Source organism: Pithys albifrons, chromosome 3 (genome assembly GCF_047495875.1).
Source record: "Pithys albifrons albifrons isolate INPA30051 chromosome 3, PitAlb_v1, whole genome shotgun sequence".
NCBI lineage: Eukaryota > Metazoa > Chordata > Aves > Passeriformes > Thamnophilidae > Pithys > Pithys albifrons.
The window spans coordinates 14728972-14754736 of NC_092460.1; the positions used below are offsets into that span (position 1 = coordinate 14728972).

Below are 25765 nucleotides of genomic sequence, written 5' to 3' on the forward strand. Positions count from 1 at the left end.
TAAACGGCTATTTCAGTTGTTCTCTAGTTTATTCAAAGGTATTGCTACCATTAATATCTTTGAGTTACGGGTGTTACCTTTTGTTTGAAAATCTCCAAGCACTTTGCAAAAGTCACTAATTCTTTCTTTGGCTTATTTTGCAAACTAAAGCTGCTGGTTTTCAAACCTCCCTCCTGAAAAGCAAACATTCTGCCATCTTTAGAGAGAACTGCTTTCCTCTGATTCAGAGGGACAGAGTCATAGTGAGAAATGAGCATGCTATTGCTCCATTAGCAGGTATATTATTAAAGAAAAAAAATCACTGAATCAACTGGTATTAAAATTCCCTCCATGGTAGGCTACACTGAGACTTTTCATTTCTATCTTTGCATACTGGGGCCTGGCCAGTTAATTTAAGGCTATGTGTGAAAAGTCTTTCCTAGAGGGCTTTTTGCTTTCTAAACCTTGTAAAATGGGGACTGCAGAGCCCTGACTTAGAGCTCTCAAAGACGTGTTTTGTCTCCTGCCCTGTAATTTGAATATAAGTTTGTGCTGGAAATGTAAAAGTTTTTTCTCCTGGTGTGTGAAACATGAGAACAGGGTGTTGACCTCAATTTTTATTTCAGAATATTGTTTTCCTTCTGCCCCTCCTTCACCAGTTGTAGTATTGAGACTGGATTATAATTCTGTAAAGCAGCTTTAGTTTTAATAGGTGGGAGTTGCAATACGTTTAATGCTTTGCTTGATCTTTGTTTATTCAAATGTAGTTAATGACCTTATCCAGTAAGAAAACCCAGGACCTCACTCTGCTGAGTGTCTTGTGGAGTTAGCAGCCTTGGAAGTGCTTGTGTCTTGGGTTTGATTTCTGAATTGCTGGTTTCAGCTTCCTGCAGAAAGGGTTAGTGAGCTCTTCCCTTAAAATGCCTTTAGAAGTACCAGAAGGTGAGTAATTTGCATGTGAACTTTTAATATTTCAAGTGTCTGACTTTGGAGAGAGGAACATGAACCAGAGAGCTGCATAGATTTTGAGTATGTTTTTCTCTGTGTGCCAAGATGAGTGTTGGGGAAGCATGAGACTTCAGAATTTTTCTGAGTTACCTATGAAAAATAATAGGGTAAATAATAGGTTTGCTATCACAGTCTGCATATTGTGTGGGTCTAAATTGAGATTTGAAGAAAGGATCTCTATGGATGAGGTGTGTTGTGGAAGGATTATCACATTATTAGTATAGAATTGTGACAAGGACTGAAAAGCCAGAACTGGACCTTATAACTGTACACAGGGATATTGGTATGATTTAATTATTTGACAGAGAAAATAGTACTTACAGGAATTTGGCAGATGTGGAGGTTATTCAGTGAGGCCAGCATCTGCTTCAGCCTGCACCTACAAGTGTGATTGCATGAATTCTATAAGAACACCTACTGGCTTTATTTTTTTTATTTTCTTTAAGAAAATCAGACATTTGTAGATGTAGTTATTTCATAAGCATTAAGTTGATGGTCTTTATAGGTGGTAAGGTAGATAATGAGCTGTGTGGAGCAGCAAAAATTTGATATAGTTCATATCTTCAGTAGAAATTTGACTTGGATGCTATATGTCTAAAGGTTAGTTTTACTCTGCCTTTGTAATTTGAAAAAGAAAAAAGAGCACTTATTTTCCAGTTTATTCCCTGTTTTACCACAACAAATGAGGTATCAGGTACCTCTGCAGAAGGGTTATATAAAGCCCTTACTGAAGTGTAAAATAAGTGCTCTGTCCGCCGTGTTTGCACAGCAGCTCTGAGCTGGTGTGAACCCTACAAAGGCTGCAGGGTGGGGGTTTTTATTCCTGGATTGAAAAGCAGGGCTTGTTAAAACTCTGGTGTTTTGTTTTAGCACTTTTCTAATAGGCCTTTGGCATCATTAATGCCTGTGAAGGGCTGGTTCAGTAGAGGTGCTGCAGTAGCTGCAGAGCAGCCCCTGGCTCAGGGGCCAAGGCAGGACTTCATTCATTTGATTGTCCAAGGCCAGGCTGGACAGGGCTTTGAGCAACCTGCTCCAGGGGAAAGTGTCCCTGCCTGTGGCAGGGCAGTGGAACTAGAGGGTCTAGATTGTCCCTTCTGACCGAAACCATCCTCTTTGGAGGGTAGGCAAGGAGTCCATGGCCCAGGGAACTCTGCAGAGCAGAGTGGAACATACTTGTAAGTGTATCTTACAGTAGAAATGTGCCCACTATCACATGCAGCACACACACCTTTTCATAATGTGCTACTAAGAGTTTGTAGCACTGGTTTTAACCACTTGCTCTGAAGTTTATTGTATAACTGCTTGGGGCCAGGATAGGTCATTTGAGATTATGTGCCAGCCTTGAGAGCAAATGGTATTGGCCTCTCGAATAGCAAATCACTGGTATTTCTACTTAAATGCCAGCAGTGTAAAATCCACAAGTACTGAGAATGAACAGGAAAGTTTTGGGGGTTCTTGTTTGTTTTAAAAAGGAGAGAAATACAAAGCCATATCAATATTCTGACTGTAAATGAAATGTTGTGATGATCACAGAGACCAAAATGATTTAACGTAGCAAGTTCATGTCACAGAATTGTAGGCTTTTGGGAAACTTCTATTTCTGTAAATGGTTTGTTGAGGAATTTTTTGGGTTCGGTTTGGTTGAGGCTTTTTTACAGATGATTTTTAAAGCAATCCTTTCCAAGACCAGGTTAAAGAACAGTTTTTCTCTGAGACAGTTCATGTTAGGAAAGTCTCCTTTGTGAGGAACAAGCTTTCCTTTTTAATGATTGCTCTATGAGATTAATGTTTTTCTTGACCTGAAGATGCACTTTACTTTCAAACAAAGCCAAATGCAAGGCTGTAGGACAGCAGAAGGAAGCAGACACTGAACAGAGTGGTAGATGTTTTGCAGTTTATCATCCAGTTTTAGGCAAATCTCAACCTGAGCCATCAGTTAGCTCATAGAAAGCTTTGCCTGTCCGTGTTTGAAGGGAAGTCCAAGTTCCCAGTCTCTGGCAGTAGCTCTGTTATCTTTCCTCTGTTCACAAACAGCACCGTGAAATGAGCAGGTTAAAATGAAAAATGAACTCCAAAGATAGTAAATATTTTTTCAATTTTTTCTTTTTAAAAAACTACTGAGGTTATTCTGAGATTGTTTTCTTTTGTCCTTGGACTTTTGAGGTTCAGTTGAGACAGTTTGACATCTCACCTTGAGATTATTACAGTTCAGCAGAGCCCCAGCAGTGTTTCTTTAGTAAATGTTTTCCAGGCGAGGGACTGGGTGTTTTTTAGTGGCTGCAAGGGCTGTGAAATGTTCAGAAGTTCTGCTGCTGCAGTTAAATAGTGAATACAGTGGTGTGTTTACAGCAGGTCTGGAGAGCTGCACTGTCAGTTCACAGTCATGCTTAATGGTTTCTTAATCTATACACAGCATGAAGATGATCTGGGTGCTTTTGTCAGATCAGCTGCAAGTTTTGAGAAGGGACCTTGAAATACATGAACATGTCAGTGATAAATATTAACCACAGTTCTCAATGGAGGAAATACATTATGTTTAATGGTGTGTGCTGACTCCAAAATGATTAATTTCAAGTCCAGGTCATAGAGGTCACCTGGATTCTAGTTGCTGATTCAGCTGTTTTGTACATGACTCTTTCTGACCATGTGCTGGTTCATAACAAGCGTTTCATCTATGGGAATCCTGACTTGCTTGGAGGGGGAAGCAAAGTTTTTCCCTTTGTGTTTCTCCCTCTCCCAACCTGCCATCTCCGTTCTACATCAGTACAGCTGTGAAATTTGCTTCCCTGCAATTGTTAATTGTCTCTGCATCTTTGAAATTAAGCCTTTATTCCCTAGTTGAGTCCATGGTTGGCCGAACTGCTCAAAACTTTTCTGGAAACATAGGCATTAAAGGTAATTTACACTTTGAAAATAACTTGTTAAACACGTCCGTAGTAAATTGGAATTAGCTACACTATCATTTCAGAACCACCTTCAGGTGCACTTGACTTACAGCTGCTCTCCAAAACTCTCAGCTGCTTTTGAACCAAAATACAAAAATATTTTCAGCTGTACTTCGATATATTGGTTGGTTTTGGCAAAGATATTTAATAAGGCAGCTGGTTGTGAAGTCTGGGTGTTCTCACATGCAGATTTGGAAGTTTTGCTGTGCTTAAGGGTTCTTTGCTTTTAAAGTATGTGTAAGGAAAACATACAAAGAGGGGAAAAAAGGAGGAAAACCCCAAAATGATTGGTTCATTAATTGCCCTCTCAAAAAAAAAAAAAAGCCAGTCTCACATATTTCTCTTAACTTTGATATCAGTGTTCCAGACAGGAAGGAAACACAACTGTTTCTCCTATCTTGATCAAGTTTTGTCAGAGATTTCTGCTCACAGTATTGACAATGCTAAACTGCTCCAAGCATTTTAGCATGAGGAGCAGGCATGTCCTGTTAACCTGTTAGTTCCTCACTAAACACTTGGTTTACTTGTGTCATGGACTTTAGGGAGGCTTTTGTCCAGTGATCTGCTCCATCACAGGTGATCTCTGAATAGGTGCCACAAAGCAAAACGCCTTTCTCTGCTTTGTTCCTGTCACTGATGAAATCTCCCTTAAAAAAAACATCCTTTCCTTGCAGCAAACAATATAAAGCATTGCTGATTCTCAAGCACCTTGTTTTCCTTGCACCACCCTCCGGTGTGTGGTTTCCCTGAAGCATTTGAGGAGCAGTGGGCGAGGTCTGTGTGTTTGCTGGGCAGGATTAAACAGAGATAGTGCTGTTTGCAGCCTTGACAAGCTGAAGTGTAGCAGCTGATGGGAACCTTTGTTGGGTGAGCTCAGCAGCCTGTTTGAACAACCAAAATGAATCCTGTTCCTGCGGGGGCAGAGGGAACTCGGGGGCACACAAAGTGCGAGGGTGTCACAGGGCACACCGTGGGCTCCTCTCAGGGGGTGACAGGATGGGTTTCTCTCTGAACCACGTCGCCAGTTTCTCAGAAAAGTGCATTAATACCTTGGAGCAAAGCTCAGGGGCCTTTTCTGAACTTTCCCTTCGCTAATATGCCTAATCTTGCCTTAATCTCTGAGCTGATGTTGTCCTTTCTTTTCCAAGACAGAACATGCTGCTGCTGTCTGGCTGCTGGTGGCCGAGACAGATAAATTGGTTTAGGACACTTGGAATGGTGTCAAATGATGGATTGGGTTCCAGGTTCAGAGGGCTGTTGAAATAGCAGTGGTGGCAGGCAGGTTATAAAATTACAAGAACCAAGTGCAGGTGGCAACCAGAAAACCAGAGCTCCTGGGTGGCTTTGTCGTAAGCTCAGGCATTGCAGTGAGTGTGACTTGGCAAAGGAAACAAATCTGCTTCTGTTAGTACAAAAAGCAAGGCTCCCACTGATTTTGGTAACAGGCAGCAATGCAATGGAGCAAATTAAAACCCATTGTGTTGACAATGGGAAAAATGCTCTTCTGGCTTTTTCCTTGTTCCATTGCTGTGGAAATTCCCTGCCTGCAATGACAAGATCCTGTTGCCCCAAGTTTGCAGCACTTTTAGCCTGTGAACTGTGTCCACACTTCTTCCAGACTGGGACCCATGAGTTGCTGGCCAGAGCTGATGGAGTTAGTGGTTCATCAACTGCTTTTTGCCAGTTCAAGCCTTTATCTTTTCCTGCTGGATAGGATTGACCCTCAACAGCCCTTTCTATTGATCAGAAATGTGTCCTAGGGTTAAATCACCAGTTACTCAGTCTCTCTTGATACATCCTCAAAGGATTACCTTTGTTACAAGCTCCTATTAATTTAAAAATATACAAGTAAGACTATAGTCTGAGTGTGTCTCAATCTTACAGTCACAAATAATCATTTTTGTAAAGAAACATAAAAGTGTCCTTGGAAATAAGTGGAAATAACTATAACATGTAATGAAGGACTTACATGAGTCAGCAGGACTTGGAGCCTGAGAATTTCTTTGTTGTTTTATTTCTTGGCTTAATACTACAGGTAATTTCTATGTGATACAGTATTAGATGCTACAGTAGATTGGAGCAGGTAGTATTATTGCTATAGTATTCTAGAGTACTATGTGCTCTGACTCCATGGGGAGAGGAATGGAACTGAGACACTGACAGATCATCAACATTGTGAGACAGCAAAATGGAAGTGTCTGACTGAAAATCTCATTTGTTCTCACTGATCCTGGAGGCTGGAATAAAGGCATCTTCCAGTAGTGTGATCTGGTGGTGACTCAGAAGGCCCTGCAGCACTTCACCTGAATTTCTGCTGTAGTCCTGGTTCAGGAGAGCATGTGGAGCAGCAGCATGGAAAGGCTTCTGCTGGCCTTGCTGCTTCGAATAAAACATCTTAAACATAAACCATGTAACATATAGGAACTTAGATTATTTTGAAGAAACAACTGTAGTTGCCATTTCTCTAGCAAAACTGTGCTCCTGCTTTTTCCTCTCAGCTCATCAGCTGAAGGCTTTTTCCGATAGGCAGGAGCTGGGAAGTGCTTTGCAAACAGGGACATGGAGACACCTCAGGAAGGAGTGTGTGCATGTGTCCCACCCTTATTGGACTGACAGTGCAGAATGCAGGTGTAAAATAAAAAGAAACACAGTTCTGAAACAGAAAAAGAAGCAATGTTTGGTAGCAGCAAATATTAATCTTTGTAATGCCTTTAAGTATTAAGTATGTTGTCTTGTCCTCCCCCTTAGACTGCAAACAGTCATTGAAGGAAGAGGAGGGGACTGTAACTATCAACAGGAGAGGAGCCATCAAACAAGCCAAAATCCACTACATCAAAAATCATGAGTTTATTGCCACCTTCTTTGGACAACCTACATTTTGCTCTGTCTGCAAAGAATTTGTATGGTAAGAAGGAGAATCTAAGTTTCCCCCATCCCCAAATAACTTCAACATTCTCTTCACATGACATGTAAATTCATATGGGTTTGGAAGTTGATATTATATACCAATTACTATATGTATTTATTAAGAGTGTTTTTATACCTAAGAACTATAGTTGTCTCTTTCACATTAAAAAATAAAACTTGAATATTTTTGCCACTGAAATAATTGACAAAAATCCCATTTATTTCTATTTTCTCACCTGATTTGCTGGTCTATCAGAATGTCGTACTTTATCTTCTAAACCTTGGTTTCCTAAGATAGAGGATTCTGATTAGCAGAATTTAGACCAGTTTATTAATAGGAACAAATATTCCCATAGACCAAGGATTAATTAGTTGATACTGTAAAAATAATAGTCATTTAAAAACCCCAACCTATCTTTTATTGCAGTAAATGTATGTTATTTATTTTCTCCTTTACCATTTGTTTGTCAGGGGACTCAACAAACAGGGATACAAATGTAGACGTAAGTTGATTTGTTTGTTTGTTTGTTTGTTTTGTTGGGGGTTTTTTACTTTTTTCTTGTACTGCTTTCCACATGATTCTGAAGATCAAATAGTTACTGTTGGAAAAAGTTTTCTGTAAATATGCATAGCACAGTGCATCATCACCACAGGTGGTAGCAGAAGATGCTAAATATCAGTTTTGCACAATAACCAAAGGAATATAATTGAGATTCCTACCTGGGTTTAAGTATCAGGATTTAGGCTTAGCTATTTTTCTCAGAAGTGTGTGAGGCTGTTAAAAAGTCGCAGTCATTTATGACAGAAGTTTTTGTGAAACCTTTTCTAAAATTAATTACAATTGTTAAGGGTTTTTATGGCTGAATTGAAAAGCACTTTTGTCTTAACGTAGATCTCTGTGCATTGCCCCAACCAGGGAGGAGATACCAAAGGGTGAAACTCCAAAGCATAATATTGTCCTTCTGTTATCAAATACTGATGGCATTGCCTTATGGAGGCTGATTAAGTTTAGAAACAAAATTTATTACAAAAAAAGGAGGGGGTGGGGGAATCAGCTTAAAAAACATTGTAATCTTGATAGAAAAGAAGTTTTTGGTGGATGTGGTATGATGGAAAGGAGGGTGTTTTTCACATTATGCTATGAAATGTACACACCTCATCCCATGTATTTATTACCTGAATAAATTTTTTTTTCTTGTGCATGTCTTGTAGAATGCAATGCTGCTATTCATAAGAAATGTATTGATAAAATCATTGGGAGGTGTACTGGTACTGCAGCCAACAGCAGGGACACAATGGTAAGAACTGGAATGATATATTTGTACTGTAATTATGTAATTAAACACTCCTGAACTAACAAAACCTTGTACATAAACTGCCAACTCCAGCTGGGAGATGCTTGGCTGTACAACCCAATGTACTGTCTTTGCTTGAAGTGGACAAAGTTTTCAAGTATGAATAATAGTTAAAAGCCATGGTGGGTGGTGTTTGATGGGCAGATCCTTTCCCTGCTAGATGGGGGATGGAAGACTAATATAGAGTTGTTGTAGCCTTGTGATATGCCAGCAGTTGCCTGTCAGAATCTGGTCCTGCCCTGGGCTGTGCCTCACTCCACTCTCCCTGTGCTCAGTTTCAGAAGGAAAGGTTCAACATTGACATGCCCCATCGCTTCAGGGTCTACAACTACATGAGCCCGACGTTCTGTGACCACTGTGGCAGCCTGCTCTGGGGGCTGGTCAAGCAGGGACTCAAATGTGAAGGTACAGAGCAGGAGGGAGGGCAGCTGGGACCTCTCCGTGCTTTTCCAGTCCTCCACCCCCACTGGAGATTGGCTACACACTGTGCCTTTCTGGGTGTGTTGTGTAGGATGGGATTCATCTCAGCCATGCAGGCTGAAAAGGCTTCTGTAGTAGAGAGAGACAAAGAGACACTTGGCTCATGTGACAGCTCAGCCAAGGTGAGCTGCTAATGGAGTCAGGAAACACACTGTGGAGGTGTAATCTTGAGTATAATCAAAATTACTGCTTTGGGAATAGCTGAAATTTGGTGGTTCTGACTCAAGGTAACACCTAAAAGTGTATTGAAAGCATTTACTGTAAATACTGCTTTTATAATTCTCCATCAAAAAAGCAGGATGATCCTTAATGTAACAGACTTTGAGAATAAAATAATGATGATAGGAGGTTTTTGACTTGTGAACAATTTTTGCAGCCTTCATTGCATTAAAGATAAAAACTGTAATTTTGTTAACAATGACAGGCCCATGCCCAGCCTGGTCTCATAACAAGGTTTCTGAACTGCACAGACAAACAGCCCTTTTTGTTGTAATGTCAGACAGTATTTTCCTGATGCTTGTATAACCATCCTTACATTTCTTTTAGAATGTGGGATGAATGTGCACCACAAATGCCAGAAGAAGGTGGCAAACCTATGTGGAATAAACCAGAAGTTGCTAGCTGAAGCTTTAAATCAAGTTAGCCAGGTATGCTTTGTGCCATTTGAGGTAATTACTTATTTTCAGAGCATCTTGGCGTTTTCACATCATCTTTTCTGTATCACTTCTATGGGGAACTGAGTTTGGAATGGAGGAAATGCAAACAGCTTTGTCTTTTTTAATTTGATATATGTAGAGACTAACAAAGATATCAATAGCCTAAAATGGGAATGGGAAGGAGGAGGATCCCACTTAAAGATTTTTTTAAAGGTGTGTAGTTTCCTGAAGCCCCTATTCTGTGGTGTCAAGGTTATTCTCACCCTTTCTGTTTAACTGATCAAGCAGTAGCATCATAATACTGTAGTCCGTTTTCACATGCTTCAACTTTAAAATTCCACTTGAATGATAAATTAAATGAATAAGGAGAAATACACCAGATATTCTGAATTTTTATTAAACTTTTATTTATATATATACACACAGAAAACTCCTCTGGAATTAACAATGGCCCCATAGCTTACATTGTTCAGCCTGACTGTCTTTTGTGGTTGACTTCTGACATGCAAATAAAATTCAGACACAAGCCCTGAAATAAAACAGGAAAATGTATTACAAAAGCCAACAGTGCTTCCTCTGAGCTGTGTGTTCCTAAGCTTTCACAGGATATTTACTTTGAAAACAGTGAGAGCTGTTGGGCCAGCTCTTTCATGATCCAGAAAAACTCAGTCTTTTCCTTATTAAAATTTGATCTTAGGGATCTTTCACACAGAAAATATATTTCCATGTGCTAAGGATGGTTGTCACACACAACTTCAGCATGTCCAGTATGGCAGTGACTCCCATCTCTTCATTCAAATGAACATACATCCAAGGGACATTTTTCCACAGTTCTTCCCACTGTGGATTCAAACCACTGTACCTTTATTAATTTTGCAAGGTACAATACAACATAAACTGTTCAGGAATTTCAGTAACTTATTTTCTTGCAGTGAAGGAGGTAAAGCAGTTGGCTGATCTGAAGCTGTAAAGAAGGTGACTAAGGAGTTTATGACCCAGACTTCTTGAGAAAAGATATATATATATAGATATATATATATATAGAGATAGATAGATAGATATATATATATATATATACTGATAGTTAACAATTAAAAAGCAAATTCCATACTGCCATCATGTTACATTTACAGCTACTTCTGTATTTCTAAAGTAATAGTGCTAATATAATTTCAAATGTTCCCCTTCTCCTCAGAAATCTACACGAAGGTCTGATTCTGGGTCTGTAGAAAGTGTTGGTATTTATCAAGATTTTGATAAGAAACATAAAACTCCAGGAGGAGACACCACAGGTAAGAAAATCAACAGTGTTTCAATATAGCCATTTACCTACCAGACAATTTAAGTAGTTACTCATTCTTGCCTTGTATCAGACAAGTTCTTTTTAATAAGCCCTGTTAAAAAGAAAGACATGTATTTTCTTTTACCATCTCCTGGCCACACAAAATGCTTGTATAACCTCTGACAAATGCCTGGAATCCCATCTTTACAGGTTCAGAGTAAGGTTTTGTTGGATGTTTGGGTTTTTTTCCTGTTGCTGAAGACTTCAAGCATTGTATAAGGTTATTTTCATTACTGCTAACCTATGATAATTTATGCAAAATCAAATGCAACAGCAGAAGTAATGTTTTACCAGATGGAAATGACCAGACTCAGGAAGAGATAATGGGTGGATTTGGAATGCACAGGATTTTAATGTTCATCCATACACTGAATTAATTCAGTTCAAATGGCCAGTAAAAAAAATACTTTTATATTATTTAGCATACTTTTTTGTTTTGCTAGAACAGAGGGAAAAAATCCCCAAAACCTCTTGCAAGTACTACATCAGGGTGCAGCCTTGTGATTCCTGCCTGGGATGTCCCAGGTGCTGGGCACTTACAGGGCATACATGGGATTATCTTGTGATTAACATCAGTGTCTTGCTAGTGACCCAGCAGCATGATGCAACAGAGGGAAAAAACCCCACCCCAGTTATTAATTTCAGGATATAATCAGGATTAAACTCTATTGATTGTGCTTTATAGCCACTATTAGACACAGATCTTTTTATGGCCTCTTCACTTAGGCTGAGAGACAATCCTGTTCTTTTGAAGCAATATGAAGTTTGTTTACAAGCAGTCCTTGTAAAGCATCTTTTTCTCCAAATTATGTTCTATGTCTCAGTCACAGGGGAAAGTTATAGGGTTTTGATTTTTGTAATGCCCAAGTACTGCTTAGTTCCAGCATCAGAAACAGTCACAGGTTCCATTCAAATCCAAATCAAGTACGTTGGAGCAGTTGAAACTTTGTTATAAACTTTGTTATAAACCCTGAGGTTGAGGTTCACTGGTATTCCAGCAGCAGATGCATTGAAATAGAATGTCAGTACCTCATTCCTGTGCCAGGCTCTGAGTAATGCGGTGTCTCTGCACACACTGAACTTCGCCCTCCCTGTTCCGCCCAGCAGATAACAGCGAGTACGATAAGCTCTGGGAGGGGAGCACGGCCAAGACAGTGCCACGAGCTGCAAGGAGGAAATTCAACATAGACAGCTTTGTCTTCCATAAAGTACTGGGCAAAGGAAGCTTTGGAAAGGTATGCAACAAACTGAGAGCGCTCAAGGTGTCTGCCTCTCTTGATCTCTGTGATGGGGTATCTCATTTACCAGAAAGGTCTTACAGCTCATTGGGTTGATAATCTTTTAACAGAATTGTATTTAGAAATCTTTGTCAGAGACACTGGAAATTTATCACCTGTAACTCATCTAAAGTGATTCATAATGCACAGCATTTTATTGGTCATTTAGTATCAAGGCAGAGGAATTACCCTTTATGCACCACAGTGCAAATGGATATTTTAGGTTCATACTCTCCGTACAGAAACAGCCTCATAATGCCCCAGTGCAGGGGCAGGGGGACATTTGGGAGAGCAGTGTGACCTCCACAGGCTCTGTCTGCTTCTCTCTGTGGAACTACAGCTCTAGGGAAGGAACAGGCTTTAGCTGGCTGCTGTTTATACGCTCACAAGACATTGCTAGAAAAACTGCTGTGCCTGTGTCTCCTCATCTTTATGTCTAACAGCTTTACCTTCCCAAATCCCCCTCACTTTTCCCATTTAAAGGTGCTTTATGAATTGTCATTGCACCTGCTGTGAACACCTTTGACTTCCCCTTACTGATAACCATCAGCAACAGTCTTTCCTTGCTATAATCTCATCCTCTGTTTTTTGTAGGTTCTGCTTGCTGAGCTGAAAGGGAAGAATGAATTCTTTGCTATCAAAGCCCTGAAAAAAGACGTGGTGCTAATTGATGATGATGTGGAATGTACCATGGTGGAAAAGCGGGTCCTTGCCCTTGCATGGGAGAATCCATTTCTCACACATCTTTACTGCACGTTTCAGACAAAGGTAAGAAAAAGTCCAATGGTGACAGCAACACAAGAGATTGAGCCTCTTAATGACTGCTGGTATCTGCAGTCAAATTAAAGTAACTTAGTGGGGTGAACTAAGTTTTCTTTTCCTGTGCTCTATGCAATACTTCACAGGCCTTGTGGAAAGTAAATATGAGTATGACCAAACATGTTGATGAGGACAGAATAAGATCAGGAAAGTATCTATACAGTCTGGAATAAGAGGCAGTTTAATTTAAATCCTTGATCCAGACTTTCCCCAAAGGAGGGGAAAAAAGATGGCTGTCACGGGTACAAGTCAGTAAGTCTATTTAAATGTGGGGGTTTTTTAGGGCTAGAAACCTACAGAATAAAAGATTTGTTCTTTATCTTTACAAGACCAGGCCACTCAACTTTTAGCTGCTTCCCAGATTCTTGGGGGTGCATGAAACAGAGAAATCCTTCAGCAGAGGAGGGAAGTGGCTGCCTGGTCCCCCACAGGTACATTGCAACTTTCATCTGTGGTTGGAACAGCATCAGTAATTGTTCCATTCCCTCTCATTTGCAAACAGGATCATCTGTTCTTCGTTATGGAGTTCCTGAATGGGGGGGACCTGATGTTCCACATACAAGACAAGGGGCGTTTTGATCTCTACAGAGCAACGTAAGTCCACACCACTTGATTCCCCATCTCCGTAAGGGATTTGAGTCTCTGGGTTTACTGCTTCTCTGTGTTCCTTATTTGCCCTGGGGTTTCAGTGGCTGATGACCTAAAAGGTATTTCTAGGCACTGGTTTAATGCAATGAAGAAGTCCACTTAATGATGTGTGGAGTTAGGCCTTCTTAATTTACACAGCAGTGAGATGTTTTACTTTATGGGATGCAACATGAGCCAGCAGTGAAAAGAAAAAGTTACAATTTGTGTCCTTTAGGACAGTATTTTGATGGGAAACTTGGAAAACAGCATGATGGGGAAAAGTTCAACACTTATTTATTACTGTTTCTACATTGACACAGTAGTGCAGGAAAACCTGTACACTCCATGAGATATTAATAAAATGGTTAAGTGCTTTGTTTAGCAAATGCAATTGGGTCAGTTACCTGTGGTTTAAGTTTTCAGTTTCAGTGATCTTTAAAGGATGCAAAAGTATTTTATTATTGTTACTTTATCATTTTTAGTTTGAGCTCAGTTTCTACTCTCTCACCAAAAACCTATGAGGGTTTTAATTGTAATATTGAATGTGTTCATGCAAGACCTAAAAAGTAACAGCGCAGGGTAGTGGACATATCTGTAAGCATCAGCAAAATTACTTATGTAACTGGGCACTGTCCTGAGGAATGTCATCTGGATGGGATCAGATCAAGGAGTTTGTCATGAACAGCAGCCAGCTGGGTAGGTCAGGGCAAACTCCCTTTCCAGCTTACCTGCATTCCAGCAAGTGTCTGTGCATCTGGCAGCCTCTCCTGGTATCCTCTGTACCTGTTTGTGAAGCTTTGTGCCAACATTCATCTACTGTAACAATTAGTTTTGTATTTTTTTCAATTTAAAAAAACCTTTTAATACTTTTTGAGGTGGAGGGAAGCATTCTTGTAGCATTTTCCTACACGTCCTCTGGATTATCACCTCGGTTTTCAAGAATGCCCCTGAAGTGATGCTGTTTTTCAGTCTGGATGCTGGATACTGGTTCCAGTTGGAATTGGCAGGTGCAGAGGGAGAGAGGTGAAACCATTTCTAACCTCTCCATTAGTGCCCAGTGCCTCCTAAAGCAAACCTTGAGGACTGAGCTCCCAGCAGCTGTTTTTCAAAAGGCACATGGGAATCACTAAAACCACACAAAGACTGTTACTAGAGAGGAGAAGAGGGACAGTGTTCCCTGAAGGGAGTGTAATGGAGCGTTAGGACAAGTTGTTGTCATGTCCCCATTGCTGTTTGGTATTGGACACTGCCGATGTGTGGTGAAGGGATTAACTGCAGCTTTCAGCATCTGGCTACACAAAGACAGGCATATTCGGGTTCCAAGATGTGTACAGCTCTTCTCAATCCACAGAGAGATACCTACAGCACTATTTTGGCCACCTGCACTGACTGTGCTTTAGCTGAGCAAGACAGATTAAAAGATGTTTTGATCTTTTCAGGTTTTACGGAGCTGAAATTCTGTGTGGGCTCCAGTTCCTTCACAGCAAAGGCATTATTTATAGGTGAGTACCAGCAGCTCCAGGGTGGGACATGGGGTTTCTCATAGTGCTTTGTGCATCTTTAAATTCCTGATTGATGTAGCAAGAACAAGCTGTCAGTGATCTGATGTAGTTGCAAGGCTATTAACATGCCTGAGATGAATCTCCATTTGTGTGGGTTTTTATCTTGGCAACTGGAGGCATGGAATGATATTTGTATTACACAAAAGCAGTTTTATTTCAGTTATTTTTAAACACTGCATTCAAATCATGAGTCTGTTTAGTTTGGAGGTGAGGGAGAGGGTCCATGAGGCTTATCAATTCCCACCAGCCTTGTGCAAACCACTGGGGTGAAAGTTGCTTGGGTTTGCCTTCTGGGGAAACCACAATATCAAAGCTTCTGCCTCACCAGGTTGAAGCATCAGAGGCCAGACCCTGATCCACTGCTCCTGACTGTAAATATCCACACTACAAGACATCAGAAGTTTATTTTAATGTAGTTTTCCTCTCACATACAACCCTTTCACTCCACCCCCAACCTGAAAGTACCATTTGGTAACTACTTCCTCAGACACCTCTTACCTGTGTAACAAACAGGTACAAAGAATGATGTCTGTGGGCTTCAGAACCTTGTATGAGGCCTTAGGTAAACATGTCCCACATCTGGTGTTGTCCATTATAGATAGAGCATCCATCCTTTGGAGCAATTTTCTAAAGTTAGAGTCTAGTTAAAAAGCATTTGTAAAGGAGAGGAACTTTATGGGAATTCTTGAAGAAAGACAATTCTTAGAAACCTTTTATCTGCCTCTCAGAGAAGACAGTTGTAATCCAGGAAAGTACATAACATTCCCAGCTCTATTCCCACAGCTTCCTGCAGGTTTTTATACAGGGAAAGATCAAACTCCAGGGTATGTTGTCAGCAGCATGAAATCCTTCCATCCCAAATTTTTTAGAGCCTTTTTAGTCTTGCTGCTAAATTTCCCTGTCTTGAATTAGACTGTTCCTGGAGGAAATTTCATAGTATGAAATAATTCCCAAGAAACAGTACCATTTTCAACAAGATACCAGCAAACCAGAGGATGTTCACCAGTACAACCCCAGAACCTGATGCAGAGCAGTTTTTGGAAGGTGTTGCACATAAGGGCACATCCTACAAAAGATATTAGGACTTGTTGTGGCCAGGTCAGAGCAGTGCCCTAAGTTACTGTGAGTATTGGCCATCTCCAGTATACTCAATTTGCTCAGGTGAGCAGCAGCTGTGTCCAAACAGGGGAGGATTTCTGATGTGTTCCATTAGATCAGGAACTCTTGGTTCGAGCTGTAGTTCATGCTCTGGGCAGTGTAAGTAGCTCATCCTGGCAACTTCAGCTACCCAGGAGAAAAGACTGCCCTGTTCTTATGTCAAATTATCTGCTCTATTTCAGTCTTCCTTGGTAAGCAGAGGGCTGTTCAGTTTTCTCTCCAGCCTGCCCTCCTTGGTATGTGCATTTGCAGCCAGATGGACAAAAAATGCATCACAGTCAAAGGGAGGGAATGTAGTTTTTGGAAACTGCTGGGAAAAAGCTCTTACTTGATTGAATAGTGTTATTCTGAAAAAAGGCATGAATAGGACACTTCACAGGCTGAGGCCACAACACATGAGCTTGTGCTTTAACCAGGAACAGGTCACAGGTAGTGTTAAAAGCTGGGCAGGCTTCAAACAATCACATCCTGCCAAAGGCTCTCTGAGTCCAACACAATCCTCCTTTTGAGCTCCAGAGCTGGTGCAGCACTGCTGTGTCAGCTGCTGGGGCATTAACTCACAGCACCTTCCAGAAGCAACAGAAGCACTGGCTGTGCTTTTAGATCTGAAAGCAAATGTGCAGGATTATAAGGTTACACTCTATATATGCACCTCAGCCTCTTATTTTCCCTGACAGGAGAATTCTTCCCTTCGCCCTCCTGCCTCCAAAGCACAAAAGTACTATGTTGTATGGATTGTGTTGATGGATGGTTATTTCCTTGAAAAGCTTCTGTTAAGCTGTAGGGAGGTGTTTATCAGTGAAGAAACTGAGTGCATCTGAATTCAAAAATGGCTCACTTAAAATACAACTCTTTTTAAACACTTTTGCAGAGACCTAAAACTGGACAACGTGATGCTTGATAAAGAAGGCCACATCAAAATAGCTGATTTTGGAATGTGCAAAGAAAATGTTGTTGGTGAGAACAAGGCAAGCACTTTCTGTGGCACCCCAGACTACATCGCTCCTGAGGTCAGTATGGCACAGCCACACCCCACTGGGATGGATTTAATGCACTGGTGCTAGAAATGGCTCCTGTGATTAATCATCTCTTTGTGGACTAATAGTTTAGAAAAGTCAAAGTATAATTAGCACAGAGAAAACAATTATATGTGTTCTCTATAGAAGGTACTTGGGTTTTTAAATATTCTACAGATGCAGCTTTAAAAAATGGGGTTTTAAAAAGTTTAAATGCTCAGTTTTTTGGAGCTGGAGGTTTTTTTGTAGCCAGCACATACCTGGGGTTCCCACAGCACTGAATCTACATGCAGGGCAGGTGGAGAACAGACTTGTGCCCATGCAAAACAAAGATTCTGAGGGGAATCTCAGTTAAATTCCTCATGTTGTGGTTATTTGTTTTCTAAATCTCAATTGCAAAGGAGCCCAACTAAGATATTTAGCTTTTAAAGCTATAAATTATTTCAAAGCCTGTCTAGTAGTAATCTACTTTTCATTGCTACTTGCTTCTCCCTTCATCTTGTAAAGTCACTAGAGATGTTTTCCAAGTATATGGATATTTAAAGTTAATGGAGAAAACTCCAGAATGAGAGCAAAGCCCCGTCCACAGAGCTGGCCATGTTCCTTCAAGCAGCAGCCAAGGACAAAACTGCAGATATGCATCGGTGTCCACAGTTTCTCAGAGAGATGGATTACTTTTCTTTACCTAAATGTCCTAGTTATTGAATATTCTCTCTTAAAAATATCTATCCTGTTTTTTGGTATAAATTGCTTCCTTTTCCTAATTATTGTATTTCCTCCTCTGTGGAACAAGATCCTGCAAGGTTTGCGCTACACGTTCTCCGTGGACTGGTGGTCATTTGGGGTCTTGCTGTATGAGATGCTGATTGGCCAGTCCCCCTTCCATGGGGATGATGAGGATGAACTGTTTGAGTCCATCCGAGTGGACACCCCTCACTACCCACGCTGGATTACCAAGGAATCAAAGGATTTACTAGAAAAGGTAGGACTGAGGAGCAGTGTGGGGGGTCCTGGTGCTGTCTCAATCCAAATCTAGGCTTTGGAAAGGAGCTGTTTATCAGCAAGCAAATTGCCCTTACAAAGGGAAAGCCAGGTCTGATTAATTACGAATGTTCTGATTACTGTCAGCAGCCTCAGTTCTTTTAGCAGCATATCTGTTGCTCTTCCACTGCCACATACCTTTTGAGGAGATGTAAGGCTTTACCAGGTGTCTTCTCTTGCAGCTCTTTGAAAGGGAGCCATCAAAGCGACTTGGGGTCACTGGGAATATCAGGGACCATCCTTTCTTCAAAACAATCAACTGGACAGCACTAGAGAAGAGGGAGGTGGACCCTCCTTTCAAGCCAAAAGTGGTACGTGAGTTGTTCTTCATTCTGTAGCAAACAGGACCCTGAGGGTAAGGGGGGATTTCTGTAGCCTCCTCAAAGTATCCCACTGCCATTTTCTCCTCACATTTTACAAGGGAGAAGGTTGTGTATCTGTAACCCCATTGTTCTTGCCTGGTTCACTTATAAAAAAAGGTGCACTGTATTCCTTTGACTGCCCAGAAATCTTCCTAGTAAGACCATCTTCCTATGCACACTTAAGGAGCTTCTTTACGAATTAAGTTTTCATGAAAACCAAGGGATAGTCCTGATTCCCCTTCTCCTCAGTGTTAGAAATGTTCATAGTTCCTTGTGGTTTTCTTGTCTGCAATGCCACATGGGAGAAGCACCAGTATCTTGAGGCTGCTCATCTGGTACCTGCCTGCAGGCATTCTGTGCAAGTGTTACATCTCTGCTGCTTCAAACCAGTTCCAGAGTCTCCAAGGAGCCAACAAGATGCATTCCCTATACTACTGAATTTAGAATCAATGTACATGCCTGATGTTACCTGAAAAAAACATCTAAAGAACAGACTGTGTGTAACTCATAGTCTGTATCACCATGGGCTGCTGCTGCTTTATCTCACCTGCTAAAAATCCAAACCAGTGTTCCTCCCCTCTGTTACTGGAACAGGTGAAATGATATGGAATTAGCAGTCTCCTTAAAATGTACATATGTACTCGAGGGAGGAGAACTGGCCCCTTCAAGAACACAAGGTTTCCCATAGAAGTGGGAACTCTGGAAACAAGGATCTGCAAACAGTAACATTTGGAGGCTCACAGTGTAAAACAGCCTTTAGTAATGTGAATTTTTATGAAGCACAAATGTTTTACCCAGACACAAAGCAGCTGCTCTAGGACATTGCTTTTCTCTAAACAAGTACAGACCATAAAATGCTCTCAGGAATTTAAATGTTTAGGTTAATGGCAAGAAATGTTGGGATTATATGTAACTAAATGCTGCATTGCTTTTGTCAGTAGATAATCTTTGGGTAATTATGCAGCATTATCACAAATCCATGTTGTTGTTCTGCAAAACAACCTGGTGCTATTTGGTTTTTTTGTTTTCATCTAATAATAAGCAATAGCCCAGTTAGTCTTGTTAAAATAGGCTAACATGAGATTTTTTTTTTCTTCTAAAGCAGAGGAAGGAGGGAGGGAGCTCAAGGACTAAGTTCCCAAGCTTTTGTATTTAAGTAATTTATTTTGGAAGAAATTGCCAAGTTTGTCTCAAACTGTCTTCCCCTTCTAACACAGAAATCAGCAAGTGACTACACCAACTTTGACAGAGAATTTCTGAGTGAGAAGCCAAAATTGTCCTACAGCGACAAAAACCTGATTGAGTCCATGGATCAGTCTGCATTTGATGGATTTTCTTTTATTAACCCTAAATTTGAACAGATCTTGAACAAGTAAGTCTCTGAGCAGTCGGACTTTAAAGCAGAGTAAACATTACAAACCCACACTCCCAAGTGTTAATGCATTCCAACAACGTTGTCGATACTTCAGAATAATACACAGTAGTGTGATGAATTATGTCCAATTCCTGATTTATTGGCAGTGTTTCTGTGCATGGTTGGGTTTAAGGTATGTGAATCGTGCATTATTTTCTCTGTTTGGGAAAATGTAAATTCTGTTTGGTACTTGAATGTAGTTATGTTATATATATATATATATGTATGTGCTGTATATTTTGCTCGAGAGAAGACATTGGGAAACAGATGATGTCTTTTTAAAATGTGTTTGAGCCCTTGGTTCTTTTATTTGTTTTCAATTAAAAGGAAGTTTAATGTAACTTTCATTCGTGGCTGTATGATTTTTAACAACACACCAATTCCAGTTGTCTTTAAAGTACAGTGGAAAAAAAATAATACTTTGTAAGCCCTGTCTGTTTTCCTAAAATATTTGTGTTGTTTTTCTGAATTAACCAATTCAGCACTGAGCAGGTGGAAAAAATGTCTGGGTGTAAATTCAGCAGAGAGTTACACAACACTACAGAGCTCTTAGGAGCACCCTGGAGCTTCTGGGTAGTTTCAGACTTAATCCTGCTGAAAGAGCAGGAGAAAGCTGTAATACTTTGTAAAGATTCCAAAGAATACAGTGCTGCCTTTGTTCTTCCCCTAAAGAACAGCTCTGGCTTATTGTTGTAACTCAAGTAATGCCAGCAGGACTGGGATGCCATCAGAGCTTGAGGCTGGAAGGGGCCAGAGCACAGCTGGGGTGACCACCACACTCACACAAACCCCTGTCCCAGGGGGGACAACCAGTGAGTTCCTGCAGGGAGACCAGAAACCTACTGAGTCATTTCTAGTTTGTGTTTTCTCCACCAGAAAGTGATTTTGCTTTCAAAAGTGAGCACCGGGCACCTGCTCCTGAGCAGAAATGCTTTAGGTAAGAACTTACAACTGTGAGTGGCAGCAGCATTGAGTATTTGGATGGGAAGAAGCTGTAATGAATTACAAGCACTGGTAAGTGTTGTTTGTGGGAACACTTACTCCCTGCACTTACCTGCTTTGCTTTGGAGGAAAAAGTGCCAGGCAGGCTCACGATGGACCATGGGCTTCACTTTCAGCTGGTGTTTGACTGACTTACCAGGAACATCTCCTACTGCCACAGCTGTGCCTTCTGTCAGCCCCACTGCACTCTCAGTGTGTTCACTCACCCAGCAGGTCTGGATCATCCTCATACTACAGGAAGATGGAGGTATTAAAGAATTTTGTCCTGAAAGCAGCCTAAAAGCTCTAAAACAAACAAACAAAATTACATCCCCCCAACAGAAATACATAGTGGAGTTAAAAATTATGAAAGCACTCCTCCCACTTAGATCTATTGGTAACCACCCTGGGGGCATACAGCCATCAACAAGACATGATAATCTGAGTACATAATTCTAAACCACAAAGCAGAAATTAATTTTGTCTTTAGCCTTCAGAATGGCAAGTACCCCTGCAACTGTAATGCACTCCATCTGATCTCTGCATGCAACCTTGTTCTGACAGGCAGCATTTGGTTGTTGGTTTTCAGCTTTCTCAAAACAGCAGCAGCAGCTGGAAGACAATGTAAGAATAGCAGAGCTCTGAGAGCCTGGATCAGATCTTAGTTAGTTTTACCTGGTTACTGGCATTAAGTCTTACCTTTCTCTTCTGCTGCATGCCCACCTTGGCTTGTGTTTATTTAATCAGTTCTTCTAAGTTCTTCCTTGATTATTGATTTCGTTACTTAAATTATAATTATTTACAGCATAAAGCAACTAGTGGGGTCAATTAACTTAATTCTTAAGTTTATGTATAAACTCTCTTAACCCAGCTGCAATTCCTGCACCAGAGGCAACCTGCTGAGATCCAGGAACTCTCCCCTTGCACTTCAGCCCCTGGAAACGGCCATGGAAAGAAACACACCCGAGTGCACATTGTAACATTTGATCTTTATTACTTGGATCAAAGGTCAAATGATTACATTTGTCTGAAAGATCACAACAAAGGCCAACAATGTAAGAAAGACAGTTTAATCCCATTCAAGAGGCTGCATCTGAGCCAGGCAAGTGCAGTAGCAGTCAGAGGCAGTAAAATAAATGGGTACAAACACAGACAAGTGTTTTCCCCTCTCCTGTCAGTGACCATTCTGTCAGGAGGGGGGGGGGGACATACACATTTAGTAAGTGACAATAATCTGCATTTCTTAACTGTGCCTTCCCACAAAGACAGTGATGGTTACACCCTGAGAGAACCCATCACTCACTCCAAAACTACATTCACCTCAAATCTACATTCAAATACAAACACAAATCTACACCTGCTCTTGCCACACAGGGTCAGATGCAGTCATTGATTTAACACAGTCTTTCCTAACACAGAACAGACAAGTTCATGTTTGTTTTTTTTTCTCTTCAAGTATCAGCACAACAGTTTATTTACACGTGTATACAATTCTTTTTACTGAACACCCATTGTAGTAAAACACTCATCACAGTATATTTGAAAGCAGGCTATAAAAATACCTACTGTACATAGAACATTAAGCCTCCAGGATGTTAACAGCACCTCCAACGGTTCAGAGAGGTAAAACAAAGGGAGAGAGGAGACACTTCAAGCAAAGAGAAGCAGCCCCTGGGCTCAGCTCTCACTGGGGGAAAATTTTCGTGCCACCACATTTCTTCAGCCAGGTCTGAGCAAAAGAAGTACCACGATCTGCTGGTAAAATCTCACTTTTTTAATGCAGCCTCCTGCAACTTGCCCTCTGCAGCTACAAATAAACCTGACATTCTCAATACAAAAACTGTTTAACCCCTCCTGTCATAGCTGACAGTGGAGGAGCAAGGCTTTCCCACACCAAACTGGGGGTGGGGGTGAAATTACTCCTGCAGTTCTGCCACAAAGGTGGCCTTGTTAAGCACACATCAGTAAATGCTCCTCTGAGCAGCACTGTGCAAGCTGTCTCCTCACCCCAGAACTACAGACACAGCTGAATTAATAAAGGTCTGAAATGGCATTACCAAATGCAGGGATCACGCACACAAAGCTTTACACAGCAGCGCTTGAAGCAAGTCTTTCTGGTCAGTCTGTGCCCTACACATTCCTCTTCTGAAAAAGAACCCAGCAATGCTCTATGGCTTACTTCCAGAGCTGAATATATTGCTGAATTTAGCTTATTAAAAAAATTAATCACAACAGCAGCACATTATTTTATAAACCCTGCACAAACAAAAGACAATTTAGCCCTTGCCTGCAAAACTGTTATGAGGGCCTGGTATTTCACACAGGAATTGAGGAAAGAACAAGAACAAAACAACAAAACAACCCAAACAACTTACATGGTACAAGCTCAATTAATTGAAGAGAATCCTTGAAAAAAAACACAGTCCAACTACCAAAGAATAGTTCTCCTCGTTTCAGAGCTAGAGCCAGCAGCAGTGCTGGCAGCTCACTTCAGTTGTCTGGTAACACACATCAAAAATACACCTTGCTTTAGTACAGTTAAAGGGTTGTGGCCTCAACAGACACAGACAATTCCATTTTTAGCACTGGAGTTTCACTAGGCATAAAAGAGCAGTGAAGAACTGGGATGATGGAAGGTGCTTAAAAACAACACAAAAAACCCCAATGCAGGGGTGCCACATTAAAATTATTTCAGAATTTACCTGGTGTTTTTCTTGCATGAGCTGTTAGAATGGTTAAACTCACCTAACCTTTCTGTACTGTTTCCTGATGTACGTATTAAATGTGGCTATAAAAGAGAAACATATACTTTTATGTTGAAATTCATTCCAAAAATTGCTAAAGAAAAAAAAAGTCATCACAATACTAACAAGACAAGCAGCTTCTCCAGACCCTGAAGCCTGAATCCTTTTCCCCTCCCTTCCAGAGTCAGAAAAGCTGCTCATCCCCTCCTGTAACTGCAGGAGACAGGACATGACTGTCTCTCTCCCAATCCATTCCCCAGGCTGCCAGCTGTACTCTCACTTATGTCTCCCACTGCCCTCCAAAACACAGCTGGCCTCTGGAAAACAGAATCTTTCAGGTAGCAAATCTAACTTTAATGCTTTGACTTTCCAAAGGGAAGATCTCCCTCAGAAATTTCAGATAAATTTGAAGTCGTGGTTGGCAAACCACAACTAAATTTAAAACACAGAACAGCTGTTAGAGCTGATGGGCTTCTCCATTTAAAACAGCTTTGCAACATGAAGCCTCCAATGCTCAAAATGTAAAAGTTTACCCATGTTCAATACACCATCAAAAAATCTTCAGGTAATTCTAGGCAATCACAGTAAAAATAAGAGGAACTCTTAGAAAAACACTTAAAAAAGAAAGTGAAATCTAGTTAAAATCTGACAGTAAAATCAACATGGGCAATTTTCCATCTTCCACAGATGAACAGTAAAAACCCACCGTAACTACACAAATTTACATATGAAAAAAATCCAAACCCAACTCCACTCTGCTTCCCACTTTCTTTTTACTGATACCTTTCAGTGCTGGGCGTTATCCACAACTACAGGTGTTCTCCAAAGGAGCAGAATCACATTGGAAATGTCTCCAAGTGGAGGGGAGGCATGTGGGTCCCACCTGGCTGCGGCTCCTTCTCCCTCTGTGGGCCCCGAGCTGTGCTGCAGAAGGGCTGGTGCTATAGGTGGGTGGGGACTGTCCTCAAAGCCTCTTCTCTGGACCGATCCACACCTACATTCTGCAAATTTAAAAATAAAAAAAAAGATTGTAAAGCAAAAGGTCTCGCAGCCAGGCGTAGTTTGGCTGAACACAAAGTTATTACACAATGCAAAGGATAAGGAAGTTTTAATGCTTATTTCCTCAAAACGTTTTGTAGAACATGTAGAATGGTCCCAGTCCCTGAGCAGGAGTCAGAACCAGGCTTGGACTTTGTTCCAGCACCAGGGAGTTCACAGAGTCCCTCAGATACCCAAAAGCAGGATCTCTGCTGCCAGTGAAAAGCACCTCTCAGACACCACGTCTGGTAGGACAGTCAATCTCTGTACACCATATGCAGGTCAAAATGTTACGGGTTTTAAGACTTTTTTATCCTTTAACCATTTTAAACCACATTTTTCTAATGTAATGTCTCTCTTGGTCTTTATGCATGTAGTATAAGGAAAAACAGAACCCTGCAAAGGTCATAAACCACATAAGCACCAATAAAATCTGCAGGGAGGGATGCCCACCTCTCCTTGTTCAGAACACACTCCAGGAAATGACTCCTTAACACCAACAGCCATAAAGCTCATTCTGATCCTGTCTGTGAGCAGCCAAGTCACTGGAAGAACGCTGAATAACTCCCTGAAGAGCTGGTAACATGAAGTGTTCCCTACAGAGCTGGTAACATAAAGTTTAAATGCACTTCAGGGTACACAGGCACGTTGGCAGATGTCACACTGACATCAGGGTATGTTTCAGTGGTTTTATAACCACATTCATTAGAGTTTACTTTCAAAACAAGTCTCTCCAGTCCAACTCCAGGGAAGGAGAGCCCCTCAAGCACACAGCAAGGGGCACTCTCACTACACACAGACACACAACCCCATTAGTCAAAACACATCAACTTAAAAAGCAACTCGATTACTTCCCCAACCCCAGTTTCTAGATTTTAAGCTATTTGTTATGAAAGCAGGATATAAAGAAGCAACACTAGATCTTCTTTGGGGGTTGAAGTGTGCCAACATCACTTTTGCCCTTACCAGCTTCTCCTACATGCTAGCCCTTTCTTTACCCACCAGCTTTCAAGTCCTGAGGTAAATCCCCTTGTTTTCCATCATAAACACAACA

At 41.0% G+C, this 25765-nt stretch overlaps 2 protein-coding genes across 4 annotated transcripts in view; one reads left to right on the forward strand and one right to left on the reverse strand.

Annotated features, from left to right (window-relative positions):
- PRKCD (protein kinase C delta) overlaps positions 1–20295 on the forward strand; it is a 63851-nt gene extending 43556 nt beyond the window's left edge. For 2 of the 3 annotated variants that reach the window (XM_071550559.1, XM_071550557.1), the window contains 14 exons: positions 6681–6837; positions 7311–7342; positions 8052–8137; positions 8470–8599; positions 9221–9321; positions 10526–10622; positions 11777–11907; positions 12544–12717; positions 13271–13362; positions 14835–14897; positions 16987–17125; positions 17925–18113; positions 18355–18483; positions 19752–20295. In XM_071550559.1, coding sequence (XP_071406660.1) covers positions 6681–6837; positions 7311–7342; positions 8052–8137; positions 8470–8599; positions 9221–9321; positions 10526–10622; positions 11777–11907; positions 12544–12717; positions 13271–13362; positions 14835–14897; positions 16987–17125; positions 17925–18113; positions 18355–18483; positions 19752–19910 — 1679 coding nt within the window. In that variant the 3' untranslated portion in view covers positions 19911–20295. The remainder of the gene's footprint in view (positions 1–6680; positions 6838–7310; positions 7343–8051; positions 8138–8469; positions 8600–9220; positions 9322–10525; positions 10623–11776; positions 11908–12543; positions 12718–13270; positions 13363–14834; positions 14898–16986; positions 17126–17924; positions 18114–18354; positions 18484–19751) is intronic. The other variant, XM_071550560.1, reaches the window with a different exon arrangement.
- Positions 20296–21983: 1688 nt separating this feature from the next.
- LOC139669797 (6-phosphofructo-2-kinase/fructose-2,6-bisphosphatase 4) overlaps positions 21984–25765 on the reverse strand; it is a 50477-nt gene continuing 46695 nt past the window's right edge. Inside the window, exons 14-15 of the transcript XR_011697321.1 lie at positions 24457–24674; positions 21984–23717 (exon numbers count right to left, since the gene is read on the reverse strand). The gene's annotated coding sequence lies outside the window, so the exon portion shown is untranslated. The remainder of the gene's footprint in view (positions 23718–24456; positions 24675–25765) is intronic.